Source organism: Electrophorus electricus, chromosome 19, assembly GCF_013358815.1.
Source record: "Electrophorus electricus isolate fEleEle1 chromosome 19, fEleEle1.pri, whole genome shotgun sequence".
NCBI lineage: Eukaryota > Metazoa > Chordata > Actinopteri > Gymnotiformes > Gymnotidae > Electrophorus > Electrophorus electricus.
Window position 1 is genome coordinate 10739556 of NC_049553.1, and position 26075 is coordinate 10765630.

The 26075-nt window shown below is 40.8% G+C and overlaps 1 protein-coding gene across 5 annotated transcripts in view; it reads left to right on the plus strand.

Moving 5' to 3' along the window:
- Nucleotides 1-26075, plus strand: part of svep1 (sushi, von Willebrand factor type A, EGF and pentraxin domain containing 1) — a 71866-nt gene that overhangs the window by 43590 nt on the left and 2201 nt on the right. For 2 of the 5 annotated variants that reach the window (XM_035519955.1, XM_035519959.1), the window contains 30 exons: nt 1824-1985; nt 2431-2592; nt 2836-2997; nt 3983-4071; nt 4991-5087; nt 5379-5492; nt 5901-6014; nt 6405-6606; nt 7058-7215; nt 7570-7771; nt 7902-8077; nt 8362-8486; nt 8863-8986; nt 9323-9493; nt 9729-9902; nt 10029-10148; nt 11477-11561; nt 11677-11868; nt 12286-12453; nt 12710-13382; nt 13520-16248; nt 16386-16614; nt 16844-16999; nt 17371-17434; nt 17721-17894; nt 18020-18196; nt 20240-20425; nt 22831-23001; nt 23706-23801; nt 24440-24535. In XM_035519955.1, the coding sequence (XP_035375848.1) occupies nt 1824-1985; nt 2431-2592; nt 2836-2997; nt 3983-4071; nt 4991-5087; nt 5379-5492; nt 5901-6014; nt 6405-6606; nt 7058-7215; nt 7570-7771; nt 7902-8077; nt 8362-8486; nt 8863-8986; nt 9323-9493; nt 9729-9902; nt 10029-10148; nt 11477-11561; nt 11677-11868; nt 12286-12453; nt 12710-13382; nt 13520-16248; nt 16386-16614; nt 16844-16999; nt 17371-17434; nt 17721-17894; nt 18020-18196; nt 20240-20425; nt 22831-23001; nt 23706-23801; nt 24440-24535 (7548 nt within the window). The remainder of the gene's footprint in view (nt 1-1823; nt 1986-2430; nt 2593-2835; nt 2998-3982; nt 4072-4990; nt 5088-5378; nt 5493-5900; nt 6015-6404; nt 6607-7057; nt 7216-7569; nt 7772-7901; nt 8078-8361; nt 8487-8862; nt 8987-9322; nt 9494-9728; nt 9903-10028; nt 10149-11476; nt 11562-11676; nt 11869-12285; nt 12454-12709; nt 13383-13519; nt 16249-16385; nt 16615-16843; nt 17000-17370; nt 17435-17720; nt 17895-18019; nt 18197-20239; nt 20426-22830; nt 23002-23705; nt 23802-24439; nt 24536-26075) is intronic. The other 3 variants (XM_035519958.1, XM_035519956.1, XM_035519957.1) reach the window with 3 other exon arrangements.

The window sequence follows — 26075 nt, forward strand, 5'->3', positions numbered from 1 at the left end:
GATCTCGTTCTCACACCTTACTTACTTGTTTCTACACATTAGGATCTCGTTTCACACCTTAAGTCATTAACCACACCCTGACAGGTCCTCACCTGCAAAACATTACATTTACATTTACGGCATTTAGCAGACACTCTTATCCAGAGCGACTTACAAAAGTGCTTTGTCATTTACTCATAGAATATATCCAAGTACAGTAAAGTAGGTTAGAATTAAACATACCAATGAACTAGAATACAGGGATGAATGCTGATAACTAGAAGTGCAAAATACATAAGGTCTATCTTAAACAATGATAAGTGCTATAAACAATAAGTGTTAGAGTTTGTTAAACAACATAAACAATGCCCTACAATACGTATTAAATTAGTCAGTCAATATGGGAGCAGTGTCAGTTGTCCTTTAAATATTTTGCAAATAGATGGGTCTTCAGTCTGCATTTGAAGACTGCAAGGGACTCTGCTGTCCGGACAGCAAGTGGGACTTCATTCCACCATCTTGGAGCCAGGACAGAAAATAGGATAGAGAGTCAGGGTGAGGAAGGGTGGACAAAATAGTAGAAGTAAGGGAAGAGGGAGTTATGGAGTGCAGATTGCGATGGAGAGAGAAGGAACATGTTGGAGAGGACTGGATGGAAAAAGAAGGAAGGGAGAGAGAGAAGGATAGAAAGTGATGGTCCGAGAGATGGAGGGGGGTGACTGCAATGTCCGATGTTGTGGTGGTATAAGTGAAGATCAGGTCCAGAACATTGCCCACTTTGTGAGTCGAAGAAGAGTGGTTGAGGGTGAGGTCAAATGCTGTCAACAGCGGAAGGATGCAGGAGGAATGCAGCTAGTCTGATGGAAGATTGAAATCACCAAGGAGAATGAGTGGATTTCCTTCAATGGGGAATTGACTGAGGAGGATGTCGAGCTCATCAGTGAAGTGATCTAGGGAACCTGGAGAGTGGTAGATGACAATGATAAGAAGTTTGGTGGGCAAAGACACTGTAATGGCATGAAATTCAAAAGAGGAGATGGAAAGTGTAGAGAAGGAAAGTGGAGTGAAATGGCACTCTTGCGACATTAGTAAACCTGTGCCACCACCCCTGCCGAGACGCCTCGGAGAATGGGGAAATGAAAAGGCAGAGGACAGGACAGCCGGAGTCGCCGAGTTCTCAGGGGTGATCCATGTTTGTTAGAGCCAGGAAGTGTAGGGAGTGGAAGGATGCTAGTGCTGAGATGAAGTCAGCCTTCTGGACAGCAGATTGGCCGTTTCAGAGCCCTCCTGCCACCACGATATGTGATGGTGTGAAGCGTTGTGAGTCAGTGAGGTTGCTGAGATTGCGACATCTATGATTGTGTCGAGGAGATCTGTGGGATATGTGGACAGGAATTGTGAAGCACATTTCAGATGCTTAACGTGTGGATGTATGAGATAAAGGATTGAGATATTATGAGAAGATACTTAGCTGAGTTTATGAAGTCCTGTAAGTGAGATGTAGATGAACTGATTGAGAACACCACCAAACCTTCTCCAGATGTTGATTACCGATACAGACACATGTCTCTAGGAGTCCTCCTAATTTAACTCAGTTCAATAAGTGCTCAGCCCGCCCCTCAATTCACACCTAAGGTCAGGGCAAAACTACAGCTGTAGTGAGTAATTACCACTACCAAGCAACTAACAACTAGGTTTAGACAACAAGCCTTGAATTTCACAGAATCTAAGACAAAAGTAAGTGAACTCAGAGCCTACCTTAACCAACCAGATGATAATCCAACGAGACAAACCAAAGCACACTTGAACTGAAGCTGGCCAACGCAGTGCTTTCTGTCCTGTAGTGCAGTGCCCAGTGGGGACGTATTTCTCAGTGGAGCACGCTGAGTGTGAGAGCTGCAGAAGAGGTGCCTACCAGGACGAGGAGGGACAGCTGGAGTGTAAGAGGTGTCCTGATGGGTCCTCTACACCTTACCTCCACTCTCGCAGCCTGGTCGAGTGCAGAGGCAAGTCCTTCATCATTCAACTACGCCCTCCCCACTGGTTTATCCTGATAGTTACTCTTAGCTGCTTCAGATTAACTGTAGTTAAAATTAACTTTAGTTATGGCATATTTTATTTAACTTCTGGGACTCATTCACTAGCAACTTTAAAACTAATAGGAACGTTATGAAATTCAGAAATCAGGCTGTGCAGCCTCTGGCAAATCTTTGGATTGTAAGGGGTTAATTAATGAAAAAATATTTAAATTCTTCAGCCTGTTATAAAATCCACCCTATTTATCCTTTATCTATGTCTTTTATTTTACTCTTCTAGTAACAGTTCTTTTCTATTCCAATGTGAATTTAAACAATAGTTCATTTAGTGCATCTATCTTCACATGTGTTTGAGTGTGTTTATGTATGTCTTTCTGCATGGGTTTGTGTGTTTCATGTGTGTTGCCACATACAGCACAGTGCAAGCCTGGCAGCTCATCACTGAGTGGCTTGGAGACGTGTGAGTCATGCCCACTGGGGGAGTACCAGCCTGGCTCTGGGTCGCGGTTCTGCCTGCCCTGCCCACCCGGCACCTCCACAGTCATCAGAGGAGCCATGGACCCCGGCGAGTGTGGAGGTGGGGCTCATACTTGTGCCGCGGGCCCTATCCAGGACTCTCACCCACATAGTAATATCAGTGAAATGCACATGATTCCTCTTCTCTAATATAATGTCCTCTCCCTCCTCCTGCTCATCTCTGCCTCACTTCTTCTTTCATTTCACTCTGCTCCTGTTTCCTTCTCTTCATTTCTGTTGTCCTCTCCCTCTCTCTCTCTCTCTCTCTCTCTCTCTCTCTCTTTGTCTCACTCTGCCACTCTAGTTCCATGCGTTGCGGGTCATTTCTCCCGGACGGGGCTGGTCCCATGTTACCCCTGTCCCCGTGATTACTACCAGCCTAATGAGGGCCGATCCTACTGCCTCTCCTGCCCCTTCTATGGCACCACCACCATCACGGGAGCCAGATCCATCCAGCAGTGCTCCAGTAATAATAATAATAATAATAATAATAATAATAATAATAATAATTCATTACATTTTCATGTGCCTTTGAAGAAACTCAAGGACACATTTCAAATAGAGGGAATTGGAATTTTCATATAGCAGACTAGACAGCACATAACAAAAAAAAAGAAAAGCAAAAACCAGAAGGGGGTGGGGTACAAGAATAGGCCAATTTGGAGAACAGTAGTGGGATGGTTTCAGGATGGAGAGAGGACGGTGAGGGTGAATTCTTGTGTTTTTGTAAAGATCATCATGCTAGCCATAATGCAGATTGGGGTTGCACCCAGTGGAGAGATTATGGTAGTTTTGGAGGACTATGCAGAGTGAAACACAATTATGTCCAGTTGAGTAGAAGATGATTTCAATGAACTGGACATGTTCTGAAGATGTTGTGAATTAACAAATGGCTCAGTGTTTCCTCCAGGGCGTCTCAGAGCAATCACTCATCCAGACTCATGTGGCTCACAGCTGGAATGTCCGGCAGTATTATTCACAGTTTGGGACAAGCTACCAAATTCTTTAGGTCTCAGCAATATACAAGCAGACAAAGGGACATTTAATCCCTTGAATATATTAATACTGTAAGCACTGAAGTATTTAAACTAATACAATAGCATTTTGACACGGGTAAGTGAATTCCTTTTCATAAATAGACATATGGCTGCCTCCTGATGGAACAGTGGTGAGCATATCTTCAGTGCCAGGGCCCTCCAGTGCTTACATAAGAGCTGAAGACTATCCTTACACAAGGAAAATGTGCTGCAGGCTGGAAAAGATGAGGATGAGAATGAATGCAATTGGATAATCTTTTCCAGTTCTGACAGCAGAAATTTCTCCACCTCACGTATTCACTTCACTTGCTGACTGTCTCATTTTCTTTTTGTCTGCCTCTCTCTCTCTCTCTCTCTCTCTCTCTCTCTCTCTCTCTCTCTCTCTCTCTCTCTCTTTCATTCACTTGCTTGCAGGTTTTGGCTCCAGTTTCTTGCCAAAGGAAGAAAGTGTAACTACTGCTCCAGAGGTCATGGTGGGAAAAGATTACCAGGCCAGCAGTCAGGTGAGTGTGCTGTCATTTTAAATCATCTTTTCTTTCTTTTCTGTTTTTTTCTTAACCCCTTTCTTGGGAGATTCCAAAGAATTCACATAATACTATAATGAGCTTGTATCTATGACCCAGCTACATGACCATAGCCAGGTGAGCTTGTGTTATTGACCCTGCCCCATGAGGATAGTCAGGTGTGCTTGTCCGTAGGAATCTTTATAATGCAGTGCAAGTGAGCCTTTTAGCTGTTCAGAACATCCTTCATTCAAGTCAGCATGCCAGACAAGCATTTAAAACAGCACTATAAAACAGAGCAATAAATTTGGTTAGCTACAGAAACCTGACTGCAGGCAAACCTTTAAGTGCTGGCAGTGAAGTTCAATGTGTGTGTATTATTGGAATTGTCCAGTTTTAATTGACATTTAATTACCTCCTAGAAGGTGCTGCTGCCCCAAGTAAAAAAGCACATGTTGGGGTTCATATAGTCTGGTGGAGCATTGCCCTAAACTCTGTAATTAAATCTAATTAAATAGGGCAGTAGATCACCAGCATGAATGCTAGGCACTCTATAGAATGCACTTAGAACCTCTGAACAGTTTTTCAGTTTGAGTGATTCTTCTTGTATCTAGAGATTTTTATGATTTTCAAAGAAGTTGAAAGATGTTCTGCAACCTGTAGATGTTGTGGATAACATACCAATACAGTATAGACCGAGTTTAATATTTGCCCATGACTGGGCTGTCCACGAGCTGACACTGTTCACAGATACAGCAGCTTATGCACTATGACTGTATTTGGTAGAGGATCAATTGTTGTTCAAAATCCATGTCAGGCTAAAGAGGACCACCTCCCTCTGCTTGATGTTAACACCAGTTTTATTAGTTCAACATGAATGGACTAGTACCATCATCACTTGCTGTACTTTGCCTCTCAGATGTTCCATGAGTGCTTCCTGAACCCATGTCAGAACCAGGGCACCTGTGAAGAGGTGGGAGTTGGTTTTGTGTGCACCTGTCTCGCAGGGTTCACAGGTAATATACTCCCAGCTATCTTTACACCAATAACATTCACCTCATTATGTTTAGCCATGGTAAAGCACAGTCACTAGTCCTGAGTGTATAAGACCTTATTTAAAGATGATCATACTGTGTAGAGCTTCATGCTGACTGTATTAGTTCTTCATTACACACTGTGTACATGGAAGGTTTACCTGTCCATGAAAAAGAGAGATGTCCTTGTCTGTTGAATGGGGGGGATTGTTTGTGCTTGTATGTGTGCATATGAGAGTATGTGTACATCTGCCTTATTTCCTGGCCTCTCAGGAGCAAAGTGTGAGAACGACATTGACGAATGTGACTCTGCTCCGTGTCAGAATAGCGGCTTGTGCAGAGATGGCATGGGAGGCTTCCAGTGCCAGTGCCAGCCAGGCTTTGTGGGTAAGCAGCAGGACACCACCAATGGCACACATCACAGGAGAACAAAGCTCCAGCATTTGGATCCTTGGCCAACACCATTTGCTCGACAAGTCTATTCTGGCACAGACTGAAAAGTGACTTGTCTTTAAGTTTTAGAACTGGGGCTGGTGTAACACTGTGGATCTTAAAGCTGAGTGTGGATTTATTAGGTCTGCAACACATGCTTTGTCTTACAGTTCTTTTCCATTCAGCCACTGTCCTCGTTCCTGAGACCTGGCCATGATTAAGCACATGGCTGCCCTGCAGGAGTGCTTTTGTTCATGTGTGCATTTCTGTGTGTGTGTGTGTGTGTGTGTGTGTGTGTGTGTGTGTGTGTGTGTGTGTGTGTGTGTGTGTGTGTGTGGGTGGGTGGGTGGGCGGGGGCGGAAGGATTACTGTGTGAGGTTGAGATAAATGAATGCAGCTCCTCTCCATGTCTGAATGAGGGAGTATGTGTGGACAAGGTGAATCGGTTCACCTGCAGCTGCACAGATGGATTCACAGGTAAAATTATGTAATACAGGTAATATAAACTTAATATAATGTACATAGCAATAAGACAATGATGATTCATGTAAAGACTTGTACTTACAAAGGTCTTCGAGAAAACCTTTAATATCCAAGACAGTCACTTTTCAAGTGCAAACACATTTTTGGGGTTTTACACATTTTGGACCAATCACCATGGAAAAGTTTAGTTTTGAGTTGATTTTTTAGCTCTTTGACAATTTTTTAATACCTTAATTTATTTCTGTCATCAGTGCACATTATAAATGTTACAATATTTTTGTAAAAGGTGAAAATCACCCTGAGGTTTATCATGGCCAATTTACATTTAGGCATTTGCATCTAAGACCCACGGTGAAGCCTTACAATCATGCTGTCTCTTCCCAGGCCCTCAGTGTGAACTGGAAGTAGATGAGTGTGAATCCAGTCCTTGTCAGAACAGAGGGGTGTGTAAGGACCAGCAGGCTGGATATTCTTGCTCCTGCAGTCAGGGCTTCACTGGAGACAACTGTGAGGTGAACATTGATGAGTGCTACAGCGCTCCCTGCCTGAACAAAGGAACATGTGTGGATGCTATCAATGACTTCAGGTGAATGATGAGGTGGAATGTTTGTTAACCATATGGTTGCTAAGCCCTTTGTGTTGTTGCACATTTTGCTGATTGGTACTTGCATTAATAAGAGCCAAAATACATTTACAGGATTAGCATTGGGTTACAAAGGAGTGTGGAGTTTAGAAAAGTGTTGTATATACCTTCATATATTTCTGTTTATATTAGTATAACAAAACATAAGTATGAATAATTTTGTTATTAGGACAAAAAAAAACAAAAACATTCCTAACCACACATTTACTGTACTTTGGTTCTAATCATTGAGTTCAGCCAACATATTCACTGCACATGAAAGCAGAGACAAATGGACAGATCCTCATTTTCCAGTTTTACATTTTCCAACCACAACATGCCCAGCTTTACTAATAACTCAGATTTGTTTTCACATGGCCTTTTAATGACATATTAACATGCTTGTGCTCTGCAGGTGTGAGTGTGTGAAAGGGTACAGTGGCAAACTGTGTCAGGTGGATGAGGACGAGTGCAAGCCAAACCCATGTGAGAACAGTGCCACATGTGAGGATGGAGTGGGAATATACACCTGCCGATGCCCTCCTGGGTTCAACGGAACCAGGTGTGAGACAGGTATAGACACCATAGCAAAAGAGCAAGAGATACGGAGGGACAAATGAGCAGAAAGGAGAAGTTGGTCCACTGACTGTAGACAGAAAAGAGAAGTTGTTAGACTTGATTTTAGTCCATGCCAGCATTTTTCAAGTAAAAGCAAAGCTTTCTTTACTATAATAGGTCCCAAATGCAGAAGCTGTTCAGATAGTTCCTGCTTTAGGGAGCTAGTGGTGGTGTCTCACTGTTTGGATTGATTTCTTTGAAGAGCAGTTAAATATTTACAGCCACACACTTTTGCTGACATGATGTTCATTCCTTCCCTTGCTGTTTTGCTCCCTGAAATCTTTTTCTTCTTTGTTTTATTTCTCTCAGAAATGTCTTCCTCCTTTGATCTGGAGTTTGAGGTGTCTGGTATCCATAGTTATGTGATGATGGATGGCCTAATGCCTTCACTGGACCAAATCACATGTGCATTCTGGATGAGGTCGTCGGACACGGTTAACTATGGAACACCAATCTCGTATGCTGTGGAGGGCGGAAGTGACAATTCCTTCCTGCTCATAGACTACAATGGGTGAGAGATGCCTTTTATCTACTGAGACTTTTTAAGACATTAAACTTATCACCTTTGTACAGCATTTTAAACATATCTGTGTATTATAATAATCATGTAAGGTCTGCTCCTCACTTCTGGCCTCTTTTAGCTGGGTGCTCTACGTAAATGGAAGAGAGAAGATCACGGACTGCCCCGCCGTGAATGATGGTCGCTGGCATCATATCGCTGTCTCATGGAGAAGCAAGGATGGTGACTGGAGAGTTTACATCGATGGAAGCCCCTCAGATGGAGGGAAGGACCTGTCTGTTGGTACCACTATACCAGGTATAGCGATCGCATGCCAAACCTCTACATGTTTTTTTTTTCCCATTCAAAATGAACCTTTTCCACATATACTGCCAAACAACAAACGGAAGAAGAAAATTCAATAAAGTGTGTTGATACATAAGGCGGGATACATAAGATTCTATCTATCTGAGCTCCTTATGTTTAGACATTATATCATGCTTTAAGACTATGCTGTAAACCATAGGATTTATTGTTCATTGTGAATGTGGATTATGGCTATATAATGAGTGATTCGTTTTTGTTTCTTTTGACCTATGTAGGAGGTGGGGCTCTGGTCCTGGGGCAAGATCAGGACCAGAGAGGTGAGGGCTTCAACCCTGTTGAGTCCTTCGTGGGCTCCCTCAGCCAACTTAACATATGGAATTATGTCCTCTCACCACAGCAGGTACATCTGCTCTAAACTGCCGTTTCATAGATATATTGTAGCTGAAATACTGTGAAGTATATGAGGTACATACTGTGAGGTATATATCCTCCAAAGCTCCTGAAAATCAATTCTAGCTCAGGACTGCCCCTTTTGCTTTTTAAGAGTGGCTTTTTATTTTCCATACCAAACTTTGTCTATAAAGTTGGGTGTTGGGTTTAGGATGTTCAGAAAAAGAGCAATCGAAATGTACTTGTATGAATGTTTAGAACATCCCGAAGACTTCCTGGCTATCATTAATAAGTCCATTAAACATCTACATTTGGTGGTGTTTTGTATTGGTCAGTGCATTCTGGGATTATATCTATAATGTCTGGCCTCTTGCTGCTGGTCTCAGATCAGGTCTTTGGCCACCAGTTGTCCAAGTGACCTACAGAAAGGGAATGTGTTCGCCTGGCCGGACTTCTTGCATGGGGTCACAGGCAGAGTGAAAATCAACCCTAAGAGCATGTTCTGTGCTGGTGAGGAATCCTCCTTCTCCATATTTGAAATCGCTGCCCATCTCTGACTTTTCCAGAACTGTTTACAATGCTGTTTATTTTTTTCAGAAATTGTATTGATTCCACAAAAAAAAAAAAAAAAAAAAAAAAAAATATATATATATATATATATATATATATATATATATATATATATATATATATATATATATATATATATATATATATATATATATATATATATATACACATATATGTTTTTGGTTTTTTGGGGTTTTTTTTACAAGTTAAAGCTCACTATTGAGCAGGAGCTGTTATACTTAGCATTGTGTTGTGGATCATGTTTTCATGTATTAGACTGCCCCCTCCTGGAGGGTACAGTTCCCAACCTGCTCTCCTCCAGTCCAGCTGTGAGCCCTGGCTCTCAGGTAAAGTTCTCCTGCAATCCTGGATACTACTTGGTGGGGGAGCCAGTGATGCAGTGCCAGAATAGAGGTGCATGGAGCCACACACAACCTCGATGTCAACGTGAGTGTCCAGACAAAAGTCAAAAACAGACCCACGCAATTATGCAGACACTTAAATATGTAGGAGCACTGTGACATAAATAAAAAAACACTCACTTCTGATGCACATCAGTAAATGGTTAACAGAAATATACAGAAATGCAGACATATATACATCCATAAGACCTCAAAGGTACATTAAACAAATAGAGAATGATTTGAATATCTGTAACGTGACTTGTTTTGTTTCACTGCAGGTACAAACTGTGGAGCTCCCCCACCTCTGGAGTACGGCCAGTATCAGGGAGAGGATTTTGATGCTGGGAGCTCAGTGATTTACCAGTGTAAGCCTGGCTTCTACCTGCTTGGGGAGAGCAAGATGCAATGTTCCAACAGCGGCAAGTGGAGTGGCAGCCTGCCTGCCTGTCTGGGTAAGCCTGGGGGAAAGTTAAATCCCATGCATATGATACATATTAAACATACTTTACTAATACATATGAAATATGCAATTGCCGTGTGTGTGTGTGTGTGTGTGTGTGTGTGTGTGTGTTTTGTAGATGTGGATGAGTGTGCTTTGGGCTCCGACTGTGATGAGAATGCTAGCTGCCAGAACACAGATGGCTCTTATATCTGTACATGCTTCTTTCCCTACACCGGAGATGGGAAGACCTGCACAGGTAATACAAGCTACAGAGTATTTAACGTAACAGCATAGCATATTTGCAATAACAACTTTAAAATGCAGCAGTGACAATTACCTCATGACTTTGCCATAACATGCATCACAGTCCACAGGACAGCTACCATCACTGTAGATGAAATGCTAATGTTTTTGGTGTTGATAATCTCTGATTAATCAACTGATTAATTAATCACCCCAAAACAATTTCTTTTTTGTGTTACTGGTTGTCCAAAGCTCATTACCAAACCAAATGAAAACCAATTATATTCTTTTTTTAGTAGATAAAGGTTCACAGCATGTTGTCGCAATGTTCTCTCATCATTTGCTAAAGGCGATGATCATTGTGGGTAGTAGGGCAGTGAACTGCGAGGAGGGTTACAAATTGACTGGCTCATCCCATTTGTCATGTTTTTCCAGACACATGAAACACTCTTTCAGTGTTGAATAATCACATTTACTGTGTTCAAGGATTCCACACACAGGCCTTTTTAGTCCTCTACTAAAGTTAGTCTACATCACAGAACTATGACTCCCAGCTAATGTGTCTGGCTGCAATATTTAAATGGCCCTGAAGTGTTTGGTGGAGTTAGTTACATTAGATTAAGTGTGATGGATTTGGGGTGGACTAAAAGTCTGGGGGGAAGTAGATGTGTTTGAGCTGGGCTGAGCATCCAGTGCTGAATACATTCAACCAATCAGAAGGAAAGCTTGAACTACTTCACATTCAAAACAATCAGTATTCAGAACAATTGAAAATATTCAAAACAATGAGTATTCCGAAAAATTTAAAACACTCAAAACAATCAGTATTCAAATACTCAGCAATGAAAGCAACTGGATACATCTGAATGCATCTCTTCTTTTATGTGAAGAGATGTATTCAGATGAATTGCAGCAGCACCCTGATCAGATGCGAAAAAGTAAGAATGTGCTGCTAAAAGCAAAATGCTCATTGCTGAAAAGGTTTGGACAGGCTTTTTCGCAGTGTCAGCACAATAAGAGTTTGGGTCTCACTGGAATTCAGGACATGGACCATGATATCTCCCATGATATTGCAGGATGGTGTGTACCTCATCAGAGCAGGTACACCATGGTCATGGGTTGGATTGCGAATTAGCACACATACTGTCATACTGATATATGCCAGTCACTCTGGATATGATTGTCTGCCAAATGCTGTAAATGTAAATTAACATTTGACTGGAATATATTAAATCCCAAAGGATACGTGCTTAGAATGCCTTGGCAGCAATATGATGCAGTATGACTTGTGAAGCCTGAGACCATTTGTTTTCTTAAATATAAATATTTGAATTCTTTCAGCTCTATCATGTAGTCCACCTACCGTCCCAGAGCATGCAATCCTGATGGGGACAAACTTCACATACAGAAGCAAGGTGACTTTCAGGTATCACTGTCAGTGATAGAAGAGTTAAATATAAGGAGCATTTTAGCTATCATTAGGAATATAACGTTCTATAGCATCATTTATTTGAGTAATGAGATTCTCATCTCCCCAACAGCTGTGATAAAGGTTACATCCTCCAAGGGCCAATGGAAATCCAGTGTCAGTCTAGCTTAACATGGAACAGACCACCACCTGGCTGTCAGCCTGTCACCTGTGGAGAGCCCCCAGTAGTAGACCATGCAGAGTTCACTCTCAGTGGCAAAGTCTACTTGTCCACCCTATCATACACCTGCATGGAGGGATACAGGTAAAAATGAACATTTGGGTATTAATATAGTCAATACTCACTTTATCTCATGCAAAAAAGTGTTTTTCAGATATACACCATTTATTAAGCATTATATAAGTAATATACACCATTTATTATCCACTATTAACATTTCCATCTCTCCAACACTGCAAAAAGTGATATATTAGCAATTTAAAAGTTTTAAGTCTTTTAGGCCTAAAAGGTAATTTCATGTGACGTGTGTGGATTTGATCCAGATAAGAATTTAATCACAAGCATTTACATTTTGTAGTCAAATTCTTCTCCATTTAGACATATTGAAATTTGCTGTAGCAGTAGAAATGCAAATCTAACAACCAACTGTTGTGTTCTTCCTCTTTTGTTGTTGTGTGCCCTGTGGTGATGACCCTGTAATAAAAAATTTCTGCTGTAAAGACTCCAGGGCCCAAGGCAGCTGAAGTGTGAGCAATTTGGAGAATGGACATCCCCTCTTCCTGTCTGTGTCAAACTGAACTGTGGGGAACCGCCTCACTTGAAGGATGCCGTAATCAAAGGAGACAACTTCACTCTGGGCAGTCAGGTGCACTACATCTGCAAAGAGGGGTAACTGCACCACACAATACTTTTTATAGATTTAGTCATGAAAACATGAATAACCCTCCATATCAAAATACAATAACTCATATAACACTCAGCGAGTTATCACTCCTGTGAGTTAAAATTTCTAACTCAAAGCAATAATATGAAAGACATTAAAATAATAAATGCTGTGTTGTCATTACTGAACCTATTTCTAATCATATTATTAACTCTGCAGTTGTAAAAGTAACTAACAGTGTTTTGTATTGACTACATCCAGATACACACTACTTGGTGCTGAAACCCAGGAGTGCCTGCCAAGTGGTGAATGGAGTCATAACTCTGCCCAGTGTGTGCCTCGTTCATGTGGGCCACCACCACCTGTTGACCATGCCCTCCCTGACACCGGACACCAACTGTTTGGTGATACAGCTATCTATTTCTGTGATGATGGCTACACCACAGGAAACAACACCAAACTGTTTTGCAATGCAGAGGGCATTTGGGCACCTCCTGATGGACTCAGTATGCCACACTGCATTGCCAACTTCTGCCAGCGACCTCCGGATCTACCTCATGCCATCCTGGACTCAATCAACAAGTCCAAATATGCAAGTAACACAGAGGTCAGCTACAAATGCGAGGAAGGATTTGTGCTCAACACCACAGCAACTTTGAAATGCCTAATGGGGGGAGATTGGTCACCTTCACCCATGGATATTGGCTGTGTTCCTGTGAGATGCTCCAAGCCAGAGACTATTGAGAGAGGTTATGTCAGCGGGACCAACTACAGCTTTGGAGCTGTGGTTGCATATAGCTGTGATAAGGGCTACTACATCAGAGGGGAGAAAAGGAGGACTTGTAAGGCTAATGGAGAGTGGGGAGGGGTGTTACCCACTTGCCAACCCATTGCTTGCTCTAGTCCACCTCGACTGACAAATGGCTACATAAAGGTGATTATTCAAATATATCCTTGTTTTGTTCATATTTGTATTGAAATACCTGCTCATAATTCTTAGTAGAGTCTATCTTTTGACTGATATTTATTTTGTCATTGTTGTTTTATTAACTATATCTTTCCTCATCTTAGGAGTCCATGAGAAAGGGCAACTATGTGTACAGCAATAAAGTGACATATGCTTGTAATGCTGGTTATCGTCTGACTGGGAAGCCTGAGCGTATGTGCATGGCCAACAAACAATGGTCCAATAGTGACCCTCCAGTCTGTGTGCTTTTGACCTGCCCCACACCTTCTACTATTGAGCATGGACACTACAGTGGATCCATATTTGAGGTGGGAAGTAAAGTGGAATATGTCTGTGATGAGGGCTATGAACTTACTGGAGATGCAGTATGGACCTGTTTGAAGTATGGCAAGTGGGACAAGAGCAGAACACCTCATTGTTCCCCAGTTAAGTGCCCAGAACCACCTTTGGAGGAGAATCATTTAGTATTGCGAAGCCTGGATTCAGACTCAGGCACTGTGGAGCTTTCTTGTGAAGATGGTTATGTACTGTATGGAGCAAGGACTCTTCGATGTACCCCATCCCAAGAATGGAATGATTCCTTTCCAGTCTGCAAGCAGGTATCTTGTGGACCACCACCAGAGGTTTCTTTTGGTGATCCATCATCAGCATCTTCCTATTTTAGCAGTGTGGTTACCTACTCCTGCATGGCTGGCTTTACACTTCGGAAGGAATCTTCTGTTAGCTGCCAAGCAGATGGACATTGGAGTACCCCACATCCAGAATGTATTCCTGTGGAGTGCCCACATCCTGAAGAAATACCAAATGGTATAGTGGATGTTCAAGGTCTCATGTATCTTAGCACTGCACTGTATAGTTGCAAGCCAGGGTATGACCTAGTGGGCAACTCAACTGTGCTGTGTGGTCAGAGTGGACTCTGGATTGGGGGAGTACCTGCTTGTCGACCTATTGAGTGTCCTCCACCAAAAGAGATCCGCTTTGGCTCTGCCAAGTACTCAAAACTTCAGTTTAGCAGGTCTGTGACCTACTTCTGTCAGCGAGGATATCGTCTAGAAGGTCCAGAGACTCTTATTTGTCTAGAGAGTGGTAAATGGGACAAGGAGGCTCCATCTTGCATTCAGGTCTACTGCTTGCCCCCTAAATCAATTGACAGTGGCTTTGTTGAAGGTCAGGACCATAAGTTTGGTGCCACTATCTTCTACAGCTGTTTCCCAGGCTTCTTACTTGTTGGAGAGAACCACCTTACCTGTGAGGAACATGGTTGGTCAAGTTCAGTACCTATCTGCATTCCAGCAGACTGTGGCCTTCCTCCACATATTGACTTTGGTGATTACTTGAAGATTCAAGATCCATCTGCTGAGTTGTCAAGAGAAGACAGCAAATCAACAGGCCAACCTTTACTTGCAGACAACAGCTATTTGCATGGAACCATGGTCCAGTACCACTGCCATGCAGGATATGAAATGAGTAGTGGAGTTGCACTTCTGTGTCAAGAGAATGGTACTTGGAATGGGACTGCACCTGTGTGTGTGCCTGCTGAATGTGAGACACCCCCTTATCCTGAACATGGATCAGCAATAGTAAAAGACACTGCACTGGGTAGCTTGGTGGAGTATAGCTGTGAAGAAGGGTATGAGCTGGATAGCCATTCAGTGCGACAGTGCATCTCTGGACGCCAGTGGAGTGATGAAGCACCCAACTGTGTTCCTGTCAAATGTGGTGACCCAGGAGGTATTGCTAACGGTGAAGTAGTGGGAGTTTCTTTCCATTTCAGTGATGTGATCCACTATGAGTGCCATTCTGGATTTATTCTACAGGGCTTGGAAAACAGGACTTGCCTAATGGATGGTAAATGGGATGGCAAAGCACCATGGTGTAAAGCTGTGTCTTGTGGACGTCCTGTGGTATCAAGCAGCGTGTTAGTGAAAGGAGATGATTATACCTTTGGCAAGCGGGTACTCTTCCAGTGCAACCCTGGGTTCCTCTTACATGGGGCACCAACAAGTGTTTGTTTAGCCAATGGAACCTGGAGTGAAAGTGCTCCCAAGTGCCTCCCAGCTGACTGTGGCGCTCCCCCTATTGTTAAAAATAGCCGTGTCTCAGGAACAAATTATGGTTATAATGGCAAAGTGAATTATGAGTGTGACGTTGGCTATACCTTAACAGGAAATCCCACCCTTGTTTGTAGAGGTGATGGACTATGGGATGATCCTCCACCGCGATGTGACATAGTCACCTGTGATCCACCTGAAGACATCAGCCATGGCTTTCTGAATGGCTCAAGCTTTAATTTTGAGGATGTGGTGGAGTATGTTTGTTTCCCTGGCTATGAGGTAGTTGGCAGTCCAATTTTACGCTGTGCAGCAGAAGGCATTTGGCTTGGGGAAGTGCCGGAATGTCGACCATGTGTGTGCAACCCACCAAAGCTAAAGTATGGTGTCGTGCTTGGGCGAGATCACACCTGTGGGGCTAGTATCTGGTTCCGTTGTGATGAAGGCTATAAAACTCTTGGACCCACAGAAGCAGTGTGTGACAAGGGTGGAGTGTGGAGTCCAGGAGTACCCATTTGTAGCAAGGGAAGATGTTCCACACCTCCTCCAACTGTACCCAATGCTGTTGTAATAGGCAGTGCTACTATGTTCGATACTGTTACCTATGGATGCAGACCAGGATACCATATACAGGGACCTCCTAATGTCTCCTGTGGAAGGCTGGGAAGGTGGGGAGTGCCTAATCTGCACTGTGATCCTGTGTCTTGTGGAATGCCCCCTCTTGTCCCAAATGCAGAAATTGTGGAATCTACTTTTACCTATGGAAGCAAGGCTCAATACAGGTAATCTGACCTTTTAGTTTAATTTAGTCACTGCTCAGGCCAAACTTAATGAGGCTGCAGGGGTTAGCAAAATACTCTTTTTAGCATTATGCGCTTTACAGGTACTTTGAATTTATAATGATATATCTTTGTTTCAGGTGCCTAGATGGGTACAAAATGGCCACACAAACGGACTCAGTCAAATGTCAGAGTGATGGTACTTGGTCCAAACATAGTGTGAGGTGTCGACCGATACCATGCAGCCTTCCTTCCAACATAACCAATGTCATAGTTACTGGCGCTCAGCTCACACCCATAGGAGGCACTGTAACAATCTCCTGCAGATCTGGGTTTTATCTTGAAGGTCCAGGATTATCTGAATGTGAGGTAAGGCCTCATTTATTAACAAATGCAATGTAATTGTTATATAATAATATATAAAGTGAATATTAAGTGAATATTAGAAGTATTTACTCAGTGAGGCTCTTTCATCCATTTAAGGGTTGCTGCATTTTTAGCTTTTTGTTGTTAATGTTATGTTGATTTAGATAAAATAGATGATTTAGCTGGTTATGTATGCGGGTGATAAATGTATATTGATGATTATTTGATCTAGCTTTTTGGCAGGTGGTCTCCATTCTTCTCCTCCAACTCATGTGTGCCTGTCATCTGTGAGAAGCCCCTTCCCCTTTTGCATGGTAACATTAAAGGCGAAAGATACAGTTATGGGGACATGATTATGTACACATGCCTACCAGGATTTCAACTACAGGTACATCTAAAATACTTCCATTTGAGCTATTTTAATTTTAATATACTGTTTATTATATTGTCACTGCTGAATGTAGTCAGATTTGCTTGGAAGATTGTCGCATTCGCCTCAACAAGCTGTACCTTAAATATACACAAACTCCTCTAGACACTAGATACTAGATCTAGATTCAATCTCCTCTACAGTATAAACACCTTTGCTATAATGTGTCTGTATTTGTGAAAGCAAAGTATCATCTTCCAGTAAATCGTGGTTCGGCAATACCTCATGTTGTATCATTCCCAGAAGATATATTAAAGATGCAATATTTATAATATATAATATAACATATATAGCATTTTCCTTTACACTTTCTTCATTTTTCATCATAGGGTGATAGTGTTCACATCTGTCAGGGAGACTCCACATGGAGTGGAGCTCAACCTCTGTGTGTTGGTGAGCCTGTGTTGTGTATCTTCACAATTGACATGTAATGCCTCTCATTGCATAATTGTCTTGATTCTAATTATTTTATGCTGTTATAGTTTGTAATCAATAGAGTAAAATGCATGCAAACTAATATGCTGTGTATTGAATCTGTTCTAACCATCTAAGTTACCTGTTACCATATTGAATATATACAATATCTATGTAATAACTGTGTTAAGATCAATTCTATGTAGTCCATCAGCCTCACATTCTATTTGCATAACTGTTAATACACTAAACCTCTTCTTTACAGCAAAGTCATGTGGTCCTCCACCATTTGTGCAGAATGCAGTTTCTATGTCAAGTGGTGAATCATATCAGAGTAATGTCACTTATGTGTGTAAATCGGGCCGTAAACTGATTGGCCCACAAAACCTTACTTGTCAGGTCAATGGAACATGGAGCTTACCTGCACCAACTTGTGAGGGTAAAAAAAGATAATTTAATTATAGATGATTTATATGTAGCAAAAAGTTTAAAATACATCATCATCCTACTGTTACACTCACCCTCACTCTCTTTCTGTCTGTCCTTTCTCTCTTTTTTTCTCAGCCCCTGAAAGTTGTGTAAAGTCTGACAAATTATTAAATGGAATGGTGCAGGAACATAGTCTGGCCAATGGGAGTGCTCTTGAATTTTTCTGTGATAAAGGTTACACTCTCCAAGGGGAATCCCTTGTTCTGTGCATGGGAAATGGATCTTGGAGTTCATCGTTCCCTGTCTGTACACGTAAGACTCGGATTCACTCTCATACCATCTACAGCTCCTTGCACATACTGTTTATTATGTCTAATGTCTATTATTTTTAGGATTTGCAGCATTATGAAAAGGGAACTACTTTAGTCATTATTCTTCTAGTGAGGCTGTATCAAAAAAAAAAAATCTCATTGTGAAAGAAAATAGTGAAACAGGTTAATGTGAAATAGTGACGTACTAGTTCAAGTTCAAGTTCAAGTTTGGTTTATTCGTCACATACATAGTCATACACAGTATAACTCGCAGTGAAATGGTGGAGAGTGCTCTGTCCAAACAGGGGTGCATAGAGAAATATAGATATTCTCTATATGTGAAACATATATATGCAAGATAAATATATATATTCTATGTATGTACAAAATATATTAACAATGTATGTACAATATATGTAGTCATGTAAAATAGTGAAACAGGCAAGTTTTCAAATGTAAAATCTTACCTTTTTTAATAGTAAAAATAGTAAAAAAAATAAAATTAAAAAAAAAGTAAAAAAGTAATGCTACTTAGCCATAATCACCCTCATGCAGCCAAAGTATTGTAATATCGTGTGTGAAATCTCTGCTGTGTTGAGCTATGCTTAGTGGAGACATCTTAGGCAAGCATAGACTAGGCCCTCCAGTCATATTAGATATTATAGCCTTGCAACATTTAAATCAGTGCAGCCTGTAGTCAGTGTGACGCCCTAGTTTAGTACACATTGATAAACAAATAATATTGCATAAGACTCTGCTTACCCAGTCCTTTCATGGCAAACAGTTGTTTTGTGCAGAGCTAATATTCACTTACCAATAAATCAATCATCATGTAATTTGTAGTTTATTATTGGTTTACTTTTGCATTTGCATTCACTGAAGTATAATAAACACAGATAAAAATCCGGAAAACCTTTCTTTATGTTCTAGCTCTATACTCTAGCTTGTATATAATTGCACTCGCACACCCGCACACCCGCACATGCATGCACACACATACTGTATATATATTATTTAAACGACTGCTTATTTTAACCACTATCAAAATGTATAATATTTATACCTACTAGTAATGAATTAAAGTAAGTTACTGACCCTAGAGAGTTTTTCTGGTGTTAAGGCTACATGGCTCATTTTAATAAAAATGGCCAGGATACTCTATACACACTCACATCATGAAACTAGTAGAAACCTTTATCTAAATATAACTCAACCGAGTCTTCCTGCTCACCTCTTACAAGTGACTTTGAAGCACTCCATGCTTGCCCCCCTTGTCACATGTTTCAGTTAAGTCTGAAAATTATGGTTTAAATACCATCATATATTATAAATCTAAGGACTCTCATTCTTATTTGCAATACAACTCTTCACATTCATTCCTTAAAACTTGATCACAATCGCAGTGAGAATGAAGACTTCCTCCAGAAATGTGTGGAAATGAGAGAATATTTTCATGACTGGGTTTCCTAAGGAGGTCACTGATGATGCTTTTGCTTATGTTTTACCTGTTCACTGAGTGGACACACTGACCTATAATCAAACTAGTGTTAAGACAACAAGAATTCCTTTGGTGGTCACTTAGCATCTTACAAATAAGACAGTGGCTGATATTCTACTTAAACACTTCACAATCCTTCAGGATAATGCAGAAACAGCATCCCCTTTAAGGATCCTCCACTTATCTCCTACAGATGAGACAAAAATCTCGAGAAAAAAAAAAAGAAGAAAGAGTTGCTTGTCAGGAATTAGATAAATGTTCATTTGGATAATGATATTGTGATGAGGCATTTTGATGCTAATAGATATTGTATTAATGACATGTCTTTGCTTTACTAGTTGTTGCTATAGCAGCAATGAAGTTAGGAAACCCTTAGAAAAGACTGATTTACACTCTTGGAACTTTAGAACCCCATAGAACAAATGCTTTGATTTCAACTTGTTTTACTTATATAAAATGGTTGCACTATATATATATATATATGAATACTGAAAACTGTGTAAGGTCAAATTAAAAGCAATTAAAATAAATTTTTTCTCTCCATAGCCAAGTCATGCCCATCTCCTCCTGGCCGGACAGTGAACAGACTAAATACCACTTTTTTGGTAGGTCAGACAATACTGGTCACTTGTCCTAAAGGTCAGCAAGTCAAAGGTCAGCGGGGCAAAAGTACTGCTACTATAACCTGCAGGCGTGATCAGACCTGGAGTCCAATCACCAGTGTTTGTGAGAGTGAGTAGACACTGTTTCTCAGCACCATTATTATCATCCATTTATTGTGACGGTATCACTAACTCTTGCAGTGTTCCATGAGCAGTTATTAGGTTTATCCCTGAGCAATTGCTAACTCCTTCTTTGTTTTCTCATGCCTGTTATGTGAACTGGGTCAACCTATCCAGACTTGTGCCACAGCTACAACTTATATTGTAGCTGATTTCAATTTAGATTTATCATGTTTATCAAGGTTTGGCACACAAGATTGCACATCTGCAGTGGGGCAGTTTCACAGTGATGCACAACCTCTTACAGTAACAAAACATTAAATCTTAAAAAAGAGTTGAGAAATATAAAGCATGTAATAAATCTGTTATATTTTAACATTTACATTTTCAACTTTTTAAAAAATTGCTCTGCCATTTTAGAGTTCAAGATACAATTGAACAAGAATACTGCTGAAATACAGGAATCAAGGCCAATATCTAGAAGAAGAGCAAACTAAGCATAATCTCTATATCAGACAATGATGAGTGCAATAAAAAACAATAAGTGCTATTATTAATCCATTGTTAGAGGTTACCACACTAAATAGAATACCGCACTAAAGTTATTCCCATGGTCAGGGACATGGTCATTGACAACCTTTTGCTCCCTGGAATCTTTGCACAGAAGAATAAGCAAAAGCTTGAAGTTCAAAAACTAGCAGTTGGTGTATATGTTTCCATGTCATTCTAGAGCAAGAGGACATAAAAGGTTTGCTTATTGTGGTCTTTCACACTGTGCTTTTGCATATTTGAGAAATGAGATACATGTGGAAATTTACCAGGACGTACACGTATTCACACGCAAGTAAACAAAACCAGCAGTGTGGACTTTGGGCATGTACTCCCTCCCTCTCTCTCTCACTCTTGATACCGATACCCTCATGGTGTAACTTGATAAAGCCTTCCTGGATGCCACTATTTTCTTTCTGTATTTCAGCATTGCAGCCATTTAATGATATATGAATCTTCGCAGTGCTACACTATTTATTTTCCAGACAACCTAAACCTAATCCTGTCCATGCTGTGCAAAATGTTTGGCTAAAAGGAGCACTATTTTTACACAATGCATTAAAGTCTAAGTGCTCTTGTGATGGAAATTTAGTTGTATGTCGATACAGGTTTTTAAAAGTTTAATTTGCTGCATAACTGATTAATTTAACTTTAAAAGTAGCCTATGCTTGACTTTTGTATTTTTATGACTATTGAATATTGCTAGCCGTGTTTTACATTTTGATGAAAATGTTGTTGCTGGATTGAGTGTGGATCTCTCTTCCTTTGCATGACTTGTTTATACGGGTTTGTATATATGGGTGCATGCATTTTCTCAAAGTAAATTATAGTGTTTTGCTGTTGAGGCCTGAAGCTGTCGTGGAAGTTGTGATTTCTGATATTTTAATGTGTACAGCATGTGTATGTGTATGCATACTGGTGTGACTGGACTGACAAGCCTTTGTGCTTGCTTACAAATGTTGTCTTTCCAGAATTTTCTAACAGACACATGTATCAAAACTACATAGTTTTCATACAAGAGCTTGAAGTTCACATGCAGCTAGATTAAAGGACTATTTCACCCAAAATGTTAATAATTATAGCAAACAATTAGCAAATATAGCAATATAGAAAATAATTATATAATCTAATGTATTACACATGCAAACAGTTCACATAATATCATTGCACAATGCTAACTGTCCCTCATTAGTTTCGACTTAACAATGTTAATATGTAAACCAGAGCGACCACTCCCAAGTCTACTTTAACTTCTGTTATTACGATAAATTATTCAATCACAAGGCACAAAAATTAGGCTACATGCAATTAATGCAATTTACTAGACTTCTAAACATGTTTGCATTTTCAGATAGCAGCATATTAACATCTAGATATCCAGTGCATTATTATGCTGCCGTCTTCCAGCTATATTGCATTAAGGGATGATTTTGCTTTTCAGAGCAGCCATAGTTATTAGAGCAGGGACAGTCAGGCCCTATATGTGCCTTCAGGCAAAGAGATTTTAAATCACCCAGATCAACTCATGAAGTAATTAGCCAGTGAGTTGAATCAGGTTTATTAAATCAGTGAGAACTGAAACCTCAGCCAAGACTGTTATAGTAACCTTACTACAGTTATAGTAACCTTACTACAGTTATAGTAACCTTACTACTGTTATAGTAACCTTACTACAGTTATAGTAACCTTACTACTGTTATAGTAACCTTACTACAGTTATAGTACCCTTACTACTGTTATAGTAACCTTACTACAGTTATAGTAACCTTAGAAATGCAGCATTTCACAAAGTATTTTCCAGACCTCCTTTCACCTCTCTAACTACCTCTCTAACTGCCTGGCCCAATCCATCTTAACCCTACACAGGGGTGTCCTGCGGCCCTCCTCTCCACATGGCTAATGGAGTGGTCCGTGGGGCTGTGTTCCAGTTTGGTGATGTGGCAGCGTACTCATGCTTCGCGGGCTACATCATGGAAGGCACTGGCAGGAGTATGTGCTTGGAGAATGGCACATGGACTCCGCCTCCTGCCTGTAGAGGTAGCACAAGGAGCGTGATTTGCCCCCTTAAGGCCTCTTCTTCTATGAGCACCTGTGATTGTTCTTGTCTCTGCTTATATATTGCATAGACATATATTAGCCGTTGTCCTGGGCTCTTACAGAATGCTATCTTCTTTCCCTCCTGTACAAAGACTTTGGGGGACACATCAGAAATGAATATTTTGATGTGGTAAATCTGTATATGCACATTCCTCACCACACATAAATGGGGCAGGTCTACACTTATACTAAACTCTGTCTCTAACATGCATGCATGTTTGCCCAGAAAGCTGTGTTAATGAATATACTCTGTTTGGCAGCAATACTCTCTTTTTGTGACTGTAGAGTGTGTAACACCACCACGGGCATGCTCTTAAGACACAGAGGACCATTATTTTGCAGCTTCCTAATCCCATCTGAGCATAAGCATATGGTACTGAGGAGCTTTATTTTGCAGCACATGCTTAGGTTGCTAATAAAACCTTGCTCCTGCTTCCCTCCTGTTTTAGGATGTTCGGGCTTCATTGTGGAGGTCACGTATGACCTTCAGTGGGCTTAATATGTAATGTCTGTAGGTTTCTTCCAGAATGCATATTTTTGGTGCTGTGATACTGTATATGGGGTTGTCAGTGCTCAGTGAAGTACAAGTATCTGACTACAGAACTAAAATAGTTAAGTGTGTGTGTATGTGTGTGTTTCGACAGCTGTGTGTTGGCTACAGTGTCAGAATGGTGGTGTGTGTCAGAGGCCAAATATATGCTCCTGTCCAGAGGGCTGGATGGGTCGCCTCTGTGAGGAACGTAAGTGTTACACACACACACACACACACACGCACACACGTCACAGCACAGCAGATTTACATATTGACACCCTTACAGTAGGTATGAGTGAGCCTTTAAATTCTCTATATAGACACATCACATCTCCCAATGACTTTACCTTATCTATCACAGCATGTACACACGCACATAACTTATGATTCCACAATCTCAGTTGAGTCTTGCTTCATCTGAATTGTTGTTTTTTCAACTCCATCTTTCATAAAACACAATCATTTGTATTCTGTATGGCCTCTTTGAAAATAAACCCTGTGATTGTGAGGCCACCGTGTGACTCAGTACACATCACCTCAGTACACATCTGCTGGTACACTGACCCTACCTCTCGTTATATAGCCTAAGTTAATCTCTTTCAAGGAAGGAAGAGGGAGTTGTGAATGAATGTCATAGAAAATGAACAAATGAATGGTATAGAAAATAGAAAGATGGTATAGAAAAAGTGAAACTATGAGTCATAGTTGCTGTGCTGTTCCTTAGTTCATTAATAGAATTTTTGGGAAACCTGGGTGAACTGTATGCTTACTGTTACACCACTTCTACATCCCTCTGTTTGTGTGTGTGATTGTGTGTGTGTGTGTGTGTGTACATGCGTGTTTCAGCAATCTGCATCCTGCCATGTCTGAATGGAGGACGCTGTGTAGCTCCATACCAGTGCGAGTGTCCAGCAGGATGGACTGGCACACGATGCCACACTGGTAAGTGTGCATACATATGTTTCTATTGCCTGGTGGCATATGTGTAGTTCTGTGTGTGTGCAAGCAGACTTGCTGTAGCTTTATGTGGTTGAATGGATTACTGAATTCACAATATGTGAGGTTTAGAGAGCCCAGAAGTCATCTTGTTGCTTTGAACTTACACAGTGGTGGAAAGCAAGCAAATGCTATTCTCAATCAAGTACAAATGCTGTACACTGTGTATTCTGTGTACTTGACTATTCTCATCTAAAAGTAGTTACTTCAGACATGAGCAGCAGCTGTCAAATGGACATTATGATTTTAACTACCGAATAATATATGTGAATAAAAATCAGTGGTATCTAATTTCATGTTTTTTTCCATTTAGTGCAAGCCTTGAAGTACTATGTTTATTTACCCATCTGGATTTGCACAGATTAATGTTTAAGACTTTCATTAGGAACTGTGCATGTCTTCCTGTTCATATCTGAGCACATTATTCAAAAATGAATAATGAGTAGCATGGAGGACAAGAGAGCTAAATGGAGAAATAATTACCAAGAGGGCTGATCTCTCAGAGAGCAGAAAAAGAGAGAGAGAGAGAGAGAGAGAGAGAGAGAGAGAGAGAGAGAGAGAGAGAGAGAGAGAGAGAGAGAGAGAGAGAGAGAGAGAGAGAGAGAGAGAGAGAAGGATGACAGTCTCCTCCCATTACTCCTGTTATAACAGTACAAGGCACTATGACAACAGATCTTTCAGAGTGATGCCCACTGATATCTAGTCTCCCAAGGTCCCCAGTTCTAAATCAGGCTCACCAGAGAGTGCACTGCTTATAATTGGCTCTGCTTTAATTAAGTGGATGTAAGGAGTGATTTTACCTATAAATAAAATAAATTACTATGTGTGTTTGCATTATGTTGACATGGTGATGGTAACTATAGCAGATCTAGGAAGAAGGAAGAAGGAAGTTTGTACCAACCTTGTTATACCTTATTTGGTTAGGTAGGTCATTCTGCCTCAGTCAAACAGATATTACTCCCAAGCAAAGACTGCCAGTCAGTGACCTAAGACTGGTTAGAACTCAACAGATTGTGTCTGCTTTAAGATCATCATATTAGCTGGACATAAAAGACAGAGCTCACATACAGTGGATTCTGTGGCGGCACTAATGGTTACTGGCTAGCTGTAGCTTCTGCTAAGGAAAGTCCCTTTGTGTTCTGTTCTTGTGTTGACTCACACCAGATGTATTTGGTTACCCATCTGTGAGAACATGAATCAGCAGGAAATTCTTGTACAGAAGAGTGCCATTTCTCCTTGCTTTTATTCCCCTAAATGCAGTGCATATGAGTCTAATAGAGTAAGTTAGAGGGTTTCGTGTTTATTTTTGTGCACTTGTCAGTCAGAATGTGTGCTTCATATAAAGGTTTTTTACCCACTCCTGGACTTTATCAGTGCTAGGGGCTGATGTGTGTAGTATGGTAAGGACACTGGCTGGTTGGTTTCAACAAAAAAAGAAAAAAAAAACAACACCATCTTAAACTGAAATGCCAGCTTTCTGCTTAGT